The sequence below is a fragment of the Leptodactylus fuscus genome, chromosome 11 (assembly GCF_031893055.1).
Source record: "Leptodactylus fuscus isolate aLepFus1 chromosome 11, aLepFus1.hap2, whole genome shotgun sequence".
NCBI classification, from domain to species: domain Eukaryota; kingdom Metazoa; phylum Chordata; class Amphibia; order Anura; family Leptodactylidae; genus Leptodactylus; species Leptodactylus fuscus.
This window is the reverse complement of record NC_134275.1, coordinates 28,372,465-28,382,931: the sequence shown is the minus strand read 5'-3', so window position 1 is coordinate 28,382,931 and position 10,467 is coordinate 28,372,465. Positions and strand designations below refer to the sequence as shown.

The window sequence follows — 10,467 nt, the reverse complement described above, 5'->3', positions numbered from 1 at the left end:
TTCTCACTGGTCCCCAGCTGTGCAGCAAATTTTGATGGACTGCTCTGACACCTTCCCATCATAGCCAACATTAAATGGGTTTTGTGGAAGTTAAATTTGGATGATCTATTCATAGAATACCTGGGACCATCACAAATCTTGACTCTTCTGTGTCATAGGTCAGCAATGTCACATTCATGCGCCACATGGCCTGTTTCAAGCGCTGTTACATACAAGTGAATGAGTTTGAGCATAAACCATACAATGTACAACTCTGTGCTTGGTATTGAAGAGGATGCACTTCAATGTTGTGATTTCTTCAAACAGCTGATTTGTGGGGGTGTTGGATGTTCAACAATCTGATATTGATGAACTATCGATTACCAGTTGTCTTTCCTTGAGCCATTTTTGTAAGTTCTGGCCACTGCCTACTGGGAACGATTCACAAGACCAGCAGCTCTTGAGAGATGATTAGTGCCTGTTTACTTGCTGTCTAACATTTGCTCACATTTGGCTGTATTCTATAGGTCGTGTATTTTATTTATTTTATTTTATTCTTTTTAAGACCATGTGTGACCTTCCCTCTCCGATCTATGATGACACGGACCGCACCATACATTTCACTCCAAAACCAAGAAAGACCCCTTCGGTGTACTCCGTTTCACATTTAATGATTCCCCTGCATAACTCGACAACTTATGAAAAAGTCTTAGAACCAGCCAATGTTGCCTCAGAGGAATATACAACAAGTAAGTTTCAGGCACTCAGTACAATGGTTTCAAAGGCATTTTATCCTGGAAAATGGAAAGCAGCCGATACTAGTCAGGTGAATGAAAGTGATAAAGCTTCAAGTGTCCAGACAGGGAAACGTTTGGCTCAAAAAAGAAATCCGGGTTCTGATATTGATATGGCATGTCCTGTGTCCAGCAAACAAGAAAGGTCACATCAAAGACAGCTGTTCTACTCAACGGATGCGTCAAAGTCAGGAAAAAGCAAACTACCACTACTTATAAAACGTGCTGCCAATCCTAACACCCAAGAGGACAAGCATGGAGAAACCAGAAAAAGCCTTAAAGAGGCCAGCAGTGGTACATCTTCCATGGGTTGTGAACCTGGTACACAAGAAACCGGCGCAAAAGATTTTGAAAATGTTGGACAGCAAAAATCCCGAGCTAGTGAGATGTTGGACAAATTTACTGTTCCCCGATACAGCTCTGGGACAACCAATCGCATTTCTCCTAACTATTCCGAAATTGTGCCAGAAGCAAACCCATGTTCAGCGAAGAAAGTCCAAGTGATTGTTGGGCAGTCAGAAGAGTCTGTCCCGGAGAATGTAGCAGTTACAGTGGCTGTACGTGTCAGACCCATGAATGATCGGTAGGTGGGCTCTGCTTTTGCTTAAGTTTGAATTTGTCCGAAATATGAAAATTGTGCACCTCCATGTACAATGTACGTTACAAAAGGAGGTACGCCAAATTGGGGGGGGACAGATTGAGTCATAATGTACAAAACCAGTCTTAATAGATTCCTACAATGTATCTATTTAAAAAAAAAACAAAAAAAAAAAAAAAAACCCAATTTTCACTGAAGTCTATATGGCAAATAGATGGTTTCAAAAGAAACCTTGGATTATAATGGGGTCCTGCCAGGTGTTCATCGGGTTTCTGCTGGTTTTATACTGAGACCGGCAGATAGAAAAGTCCTCCATGCAGCTCACAGAGGCGTCATTTTTTTCGGGGACCACCAGCACCTGGAGTAAGCTGCCGAATTTTTGCAATGCATTAGTGTTAAATATCTCTGAAGTTGGGGGACAGACTTGTGCCACGTGTTGTAGGCCTTATCCACGATAGGAGGAGTCAGCTTGTTATAAATCAGTGTAGAGGTTTATTAATATCTTGAAGGAAAACACAGGAACAGGGAAAGTGTCCAAAAAACACAAATATCAATGTCAATAGCTTACATCTTCAGATAAGTTAAATCATCTGGATATCTTGTAGTTACAGCTTGGTTCATGCTTGATCATCTGGTCTGGTTATCTGGGATATTCAAGACATCTTGTCCAGGATGACAGAGAGGGATAGCCGACAGACCTGCCATAGATTCCCCATGGATCCCCCTCATGGATGACGACCTGCCAGGGTCACCCACCCTGGTCATCCCAACGACCGTCCTCCTGGTCTTCCCAAAGACAGACCCAGACATGTGTATTTCTTACTCATTTATATTCATGAGAGGGGGGTGTTACCTTCCATCTTGTTGCTATGTAAGGAGATTTCTACTAGGGTGTACTCTAACCGCACCCATGTTCCCAAAATATAGCAGATATGATGTCAGTAGGCTGTTAACCCCATGTCTGCTAGAGAATATTGTAAACATAATATTTAACAATTAGCTTTATGCATTATGATCAGACCCTCTCGGATTCAAGACCCCTAGGGAGTCTAATAATTGCAAAAAAGTAAGAAAATTAAATAAATAAATAGTATTAAAAGTTCAAATCGCCCCCCCTTTCCCTAGAAGACATATAAAAGTATTTAAATACTGTGAAACACCTACACATTAGGTATCCCTGTGTCTGAAAACACCCACTCTACAAATCTATATAAAAAAAATTCCTGTACAGTAAACGCAATAGCCGTAAAAAAGTCAAAAGTGCCAAACAGCTGTTTTTTCACTATATTGCCGCTGATAAAAATTTGAACAAAAAGTGATCAAAGCAAAAGTAATTCTCCAAAATGGTATAACGGGTGTCGTATATGGTGACCTTTAGGGGAAAAAAAAAGAATTTGGCACAGTTTTGGATTTTTAAGGGGTTAAACTGAAATATAAATACAATTCATATATATTTTGTATTCATGAAATCCCACTGAAACATAGGATACAGGTGACATGTCATCTTGAAAGCACAGTGACCGCTGTAAAAACGAAGCCAGTAAGAAAGGCACACAAATGCACTTTCTTTCAAATCCAAACCATTCTGATTTTATTTTTTATTCTCCCCCCCCCCAGGCAGTAGTATATTTAAGACCTAATGTGTATTGTACATATCCTTATGTAGGTTTAACTCAATATTTCATAGACAAGTGTTTAGCATTTTATCCTAGTCACCCAGAATTTTCTGAGATATCCAGATTCTGGAATCTTCTTCCCTACTCCTTCATTATTTTCTCAGTATAGTTTTAAGTGCAGTATTGAGAAGGTCTGCAGGTACAGTATCTCAACATATCTCAGACCATCAAAGGGATTTTTGGAGACTTCACTCTTTGTGAGCTTAACTCACAGAAGAGCTTTCATTGACCACATCCTGGGAAGACTGCAAATTTATTTCTGTCAAGGGGAACAAATAATTCTGAATCTTCATGTAAAAGTTGTTGTTTTTTTAATGTGAGGGATAGAACTGTACTATGCATTTTGGGTTTTTACTTGAATGTCTCAAATTTTTCATTAAAAAAACTTCTTTTCTTTTGTGTTTGTTTTTTCTTTTTTCCTCAGAGAAATATCAAGTGGAAGTAAAAGTGTGGTGTCTGTTACTGGACAAAATGTATTTGTTAACCATCCTCAGAGCAATCAAAAGATTTCCTTCCAGTATGACTTCTGCTTTTCCTTCCCACAACCTGGAGATGCCGTGCCCTGTACTCAGGAGGAGGTTTACAGACAAGTAGCCCAGCCTTTGTTGGGGAGGGTCTTCCAAGGGTATAACACATGCCTATTTGCATATGGTCAAACCGGATCTGGGAAGTCTTACACGTAAGAGAGGCTACTGTTCTGTACAAAAAAATAATTCATATGTTGTATTTAACCTTATATATTCCTAATAAATTAGTGTGGCTTACCTGATGAGGATGTAAAACACTGTAGTATAACATGCCGCTTGCATATAGGACTTGATAGGAACTCTGTTAGCAGCCTCCATAGCAGATTCTGGCAAAAAATACTACTCGGAATAGGGCAGAATACTATGTTATTTTGCTTATGATTTTATAGTGAACAGGTTGTCTGATGTAGAATCTGTACTGCACCAATAGGCTGTGTTCTTGTACATGTGTATGTATATAAATATATGTAGCATGTAGTTTGTATTTTTCTATGTGTATTACAGATGCCATATTCATATTGGCTGTCACTGATGCATTTACATACTAGCCAATACTTAAAATCATGGATCCTATTTGTGCCCTGTCTTTAGGATGATGGGGTATGATGCAGATATCGGTATAATTCCAAGATTCTGCCAGGAGCTTTTCCATAATATAAATGTCCCACATCAGGAGGAGGTGAGAACTCCAATACTCTACATAACTATTACAGGTAGAGTGACCTTCAATGCAGCGGACTACTTACAGGATGTTTTACTTTACAGGTGAACTATCATGTAGAAATGAGTTACTTTGAAATCTACAATGAGAAAATTCATGATCTGCTGACCTCTCCCAGAGACTCGGAACCTAAGAAAGCTGTAAGTGGAGTATTAAAGGGAATGGATCACCCATATAGATGGATATAGATTTTATTTTTTTTCACTTTTATTGCCTGCATATGTTTGACAACTAGGGAAACGCACAGATATTATAGGGCTCCATATTCTATTTTCAGATACTATTTTTCAATAAAATAAAAATTGTAAATCACCAAAGTGCTTTATTAATATGGCGGTCATTCCAAGCACCATGGCACTGATTTATTAAAACTGGAATATAGTACACTAGTCTTAAGGAACAGCTATGTTAGAGACTAGCACACCAGAGTTAAGTGGTTTCCATCTCTAATTTTGGTATATCTTGTGGTCCATGCAGTACATAGGGGTGTACCAGTTATTGAAGATTTTGAAAAAAATTCTTAAATGAAAATTTAAAACAATAGATCATGAAGGAATCCTTGATGCCAGGGTGAATAGTGCCTTATACTCTATATACAGTTATTACAAGAAATACAATGCAGACTCCAGGTTTTTTGTTTTTTTGTTTTTTTTTTGTAAGGCTGAATTGATACTTGAGTTGGAGTCTTTGCCACAGAATCTGCTTAAAGGGGCTCTAGCAGCAAAATCATGCTGATAGAGCCCCACATATGCGTGAATAGCCTTTAAAAAGGCTATTCAGACACCGCTAAATTTATATTAAACTACCCCCCAGTTTTAAAATAAAACCCTAAAACAGAATGTGATCAACTTGCCCATCGTGCATGGTGGGCGGGCATTCAGGGTCCGCAGTCTTCTTCAGCCACGCCTCCTCTTCCAGCGATGTCCTCAGGTCCCGTCTAACTCGCAAACTGACATTGATAAAAAATGGCGTGGGCGCAAGCGCAGTAGCCATAGTAAAAGCAGCATGCTACTGCGCATGCACCCACGCCATTTTTTAACAATGTCAGTTAGCTAGTTAGACGGGACCTGAGGACATCGCTGGAAGAGGAGGCATGGCTGAAGAAGACGGCCGACCCTGAATGCCCACCCACCATGCATGATGGGTAAGTTGATCACATTCTGTTTTAGGGTTTTATTTTAAAACTGGGGGGGTAGTTTAATATAACTTTAGCAGTGCCTGAATAGCCTTTTTAAAGGCTATTCACGCATATGTGGGGCTCCATAAGCATAATTTTGCTGATAGAGCCCCTTTAAAATCATCAGAAAGAAAAGTTCTGCAAGGAGGACTTTATTCTCTGCTGATTTCAGTATAAAACTGTCGGAAACCCAGAGGACCCCATTACAGTCTATGGGTTCAGTGGGTTTCCATATGTAAATGCTACTTAAGTGGACAGGATCATTGTCTTTCAGATCCCCATGTGGAGGACCCAAACGACGGAAACCGAAACACTAGTGTCAACTTGGCATTAGATACATTTCTTCATAAGATTTATTATGGGATGTCATGGCTGATAGATGACGGCTTTATCTATTGTCCCATAATTTTATACTGCTGGCAATATAAAAAACAAAAACCATGTACATTGTATAATTTAATGTAACTTTTGTTTTGTTGTAGCTGAAAGTACGTGAACACCAAACATATGGCCCATATGTAGATGGACTTTCTACGTAAGTCAACTTTTTATTGAATCTTTTTCCTTTATTTAGTTCAATATCTCACCTTTTCTAATGCTTGATATATTCTAAAGGACAGGATGACACGCAGAGGCGGTTTTAGACAAAATGGGGCACTGAACAAAGTTAAAAGTGGGGCCCCACTTGTATATACAACATAGTAGTACAACGTTCTGGTAATTCAATGTGCTGCAGGCCTATCACTGGTACTTACAGGGGGTTCCTAATGTCTTGTAAGTGGTTGTAAATTTGTATGTGTGTTTTTTTTTTTTTTTGCCTAGTGAAACTAGTTGCTTGTTGAGCCTCATCTTTAAAGATCAGGTGCAGAAGCAACAAGGCACATGCCTTTCCCTACACTAAAAAATATTTATATGTATACAGAATTATCAAATAGAACCATGATACCAAGACTGATAAAAACTGTCACAACACCCGCTGACAGCTATACACAGTATACAAATACTGCTATACACAGTATATAAATACTTTCACAAAACCCAATGACTGCTATACCAGGACTAAATACTGTCCTATCACCTACTGACCACTATACCAGAACTAAATATGATCCCGTCAGCCACTGACCGCTATACCAGGACTAAATACTGTCATGTCATCCACTTACTACCAGATTCCTCTCTGCCATCATAATAAATCCATAAATAGCTGTTTTTACTGTATAATGTTCTCAGCACCAAACACTTCATGACTTCATGACACCAAACACATCAGAGTTGCCTCCATTCCCCATATGAAGAACCTAACCAGATCCTTTTTATTTGCAGATGCCCCCTCATAATGTCAGCCAGCAATTAACCTCTTCCTGCCCTGTAATAGTACACTGCAGTAAGCAGGTTCTTCCTAGGAGCCATGTACTCCTCACTTGTGAATGCTGGTTGGACGATTGTCCTAGACAACCAGAGAACTGATGCAGATGCAGTTAGTTTTGGCACCGATATCTCTCTACTGTTGGAAAGGTGGGCCTTCTAGCCTAGCGGCATCACTGGGTGGTAGAAAACTCCCCTCTGACAGTACAAGGCTATGGAAGAGTACAGTCAGGAGGGCGTTCCTCACAGCCCTGTAATGATGCTGAGCTATAAGACCCGTTCTTCTGACAGTGGAGAGATATTGCTGCTGAAATTAATGGCACCGATAGCTCCAGCACAGGGGCATATATGCCATGAAAGCTGGCAGTGCAATGTATTCACTGCACTGCATCTCTCTATTGGTATATAATACCACCTATCTCTGAGGACATGAAAGGTCTAGGTATAGGACAGCTATAGGACCTGCTCCATAATTTGCAGCTCTTTAATTTAGCCTGGACACACGGCCGCAAAAACAACGGCCTTGTGTACGGGACCGTTGAATTAAAATAGTCCATACTTTTATCCACAATTGAGGATAAAAGGTCTGGTCATGTGCATTGTAATGTACATGAACAGACTTTTTAGTAACTCCATGTGCCTTATATTATTAGCAGTTAACGCCATCGTGTCCCTCACATTAACCCCTGCGTACTTCACATAAGAGTTACTGATATGTGAGGTAATAAGTATCTTCATTATTAGTATCACCATATATCTCACATAATGTGAGGGACATTATGGGGGTTAATAGCTATTAATGTGAGGCACATGGAGTTACTAAAACTAAATTAATCACCCCAAATGCCTGACATTAATAGGTATAGTAACTCCAGCAGGTACCTGTTATTTTTTTTTTTTTTACTTTCACTTTGCTGAGCTCTCCTCTGTTCCTTCTCTTCTGTGCAGGATGGCAGGAACTGAGCAGGGTCCTTGTGCTGTATAGAGATAAGCTCCGCCTCCTGAGCTCTCCTCATCCCTCTCATTGGTTAGCAGAGGGCACCCAAAGAAGGTGGCGGGGGAGTGTCCTGAGAGCACTGAATGGAGCTTCCTCTATCAATACCCGCAGCTCCTGCGCTGACTGCTGTGTATTAGCTGTTGCTGCAGCTACACATGGTGTCCTTTTGACATATACGTTCCCTATATTAATAGAGAAAGTATTCCACCACCAGGTGGCCCCTGCAAGTTCTGGGGCCCTGGGCAATTGCCCAGTTTGCCGCCGGCCCCAATGACACGAATAGTACTTGCGACAGGCTAACAAACTCATTGATCTACACTAGCAGCAAAATGGGTTAGATTTAACAGATTTTATCTATATCATACAACTAAAACCTTCAGTGCAAAGTGTTTTGTGGTACAGTCTATACTGATTCGCACATCATATTGCTGTGGGGTTTTTTTGCAGCTGTGGTTTGCACACTGCAACGTTACCTGGAAAATGTTGCAGCATATTAATGTCCATATCAGTGTTGGACTCGCTCACAAGAGAACCAGAAAATCCTTCGGTGGCCCCAACTGTAAAACCATAATGATTCGCCAGAAGACATCCAAATTTTAAGGAGCACTATGGTCTATTTCCTAGTGGTTGTTGGAGTGGGCCCCTGGATCATTTTAGCTCTGCATTGAAATTAACAGCAAGAAAGAGCAAGACGTGTGTGGTGTGCAGCGCCGCTACTATACAAGTTAGGCTCCATTCAGATCATGTTGTGAGTTTCTTGCTTTTTTACATTGTTTATGTAAATGGATGTTACCATTTATTTCTGGGTTTTGGGTTTTGTTTTTTTTTTATTTATTTTTTTTGCATCTATTAAATGGATGTACTAAATGGATCTAAAAAAGTGATCTAAATAGAGACTAACGAGTGGAGCAGCAGCCCCATCCACTGCATAGTGGTGGTATTGGGGAATTGCAGCTCTGCTGCTACTACTTCAATAGGAGTATTGATGTACGTGGTCTCTGTCCACAAGATGCTTCTAGTATAATCTGGATCAGTCAGCAGAGTATCCGACACACATCGGAACATAGAGCAGTCTTTTTTTGCTATGAAGTATTACACCTGCCTTTGTATTCAGTACTGAAAACAAAGTATGCAATGGCTACAGCACTGACATACACTTGGCATATACTCAAACATATATATGTTTGGCATATACTCTGTGCATACCTCATGAATACATTTGGCAAATGCGCAAACAACTTTCTCAGAATATATCCCACATGTGAACAGAGCCTTGCTGCTAGTTGTCAGTAGAAAAACTGTAGACTCTGTTGTCGCCTCTGTGCTGTCTATTTTCGGTTGAATCCTGTACTAATTTATCTCTATTGCGAGGTTTTGTTTTATACACAATGGATTCAGGGTGAATTCACACCTCACGGATTTGTCCACTTGCATTACACTATAGGCTAGGCTTACGTGACCTATTGTGGGACAAAATTTCAATGTCTTATTGTGACAAGTGACACTTGTATTTTGGTCACAAGTTGCACGCCTTGTTAAAAAAAAAAACTCCACAGCTTCCACACTGACAATGCATGTTTGCGTACACCGAGCCTTAGAGTGGTGTTTAATATGTTGGTCTTAGGTCAAACTGATCTCCACCGGAGAAAGATGCAACAAGTCCATTATTAAATTTATTGCATCTTTCCCTGTCCCTGCACCAAAAAAATCAAGTCTATGCCTGCTATGAGCTCTAGGACTGTGTAAGTAAAAGTGAATTTGTCAGTGTGCAGGAGGCCATGTGACACCAACCTAAAGTGATACAGACTTGATTTTTGCACACATGAGGCTTACAAAATTGTTTTATCTCATAAATATAAGGATACATTTCTCCACTGATCCTGGGGCAGTGAGACCCCCACTCTAATTGCGATGTGCAGCTCTTGTAGTCACAGAATATCAAGGCTGGTATTACACTGATAACCTCACTTATCGTAATATTGAAACCGTGCAGATCTAGATAATCTATATGATATCACCCTGGCCATAAGCTAGAACATATCTTCTATAAGGCTTGATATCACTTGATTTCATTATTTTGGTACTACATCTGTACTTTGACCTGTCTTCCGGGATCCGGCCAGTGTATATAGTTATAGGCTATGACTGTTCCTCACCTGAGATGTGCAGCAGCATCTCCTCATCAGTATGAGCCTCTTCAAATTTGTCAGTGTAACTTCATCTGATAATGGGTGAGATCACAGAGCCGAAGGTGTGATAATTGTACGGGTGGAAGACTCCATCAATCTCCTATCACAACCCCTCCCTCCTGTCTTGCCAGGCCCTAGGCAGTGACTCGCAAAGTTGGTTTCCTTTCTTCTTGTCTTTCTGCTTGGGAGCAGCACAGTGTGAATGACCAAACAAATCTTAGGACATGGCTTCCTTGGGCTTTGCTTATATCTATATCCAAGGCTCTGTTATAGATTTGATCATGCAGCAGAAAGACTGACATCTTGGCAAAAGTTGTGCAACTGATCTGACCAAACAGTATGGAACAAAGCCTTATCTTGTTTTAGACCCTTGGCTTCTATCAGCAAGCACAACTAAAAACTTAAGGAGTTTAACGCAACCTCAAATTATAATTGTCAATT

General features: G+C 40.2%; 1 protein-coding gene across 1 annotated transcript in view; it reads left to right on the top strand.

The window, feature by feature from the left end:
* Nucleotides 1-547: 547 nt before the first annotated feature.
* The window catches only part of LOC142185433 (kinesin-like protein KIF14), an 89,438-nt gene continuing 79,518 nt past the window's right edge, over nt 548-10,467 (top strand). The window contains exons 1-5 of the mRNA XM_075260864.1: nt 548-1,356; nt 3,472-3,726; nt 4,166-4,253; nt 4,340-4,435; nt 5,955-6,007. Of these exons, the coding sequence (XP_075116965.1) occupies nt 548-1,356; nt 3,472-3,726; nt 4,166-4,253; nt 4,340-4,435; nt 5,955-6,007 (1,301 nt within the window). The remainder of the gene's footprint in view (nt 1,357-3,471; nt 3,727-4,165; nt 4,254-4,339; nt 4,436-5,954; nt 6,008-10,467) is intronic.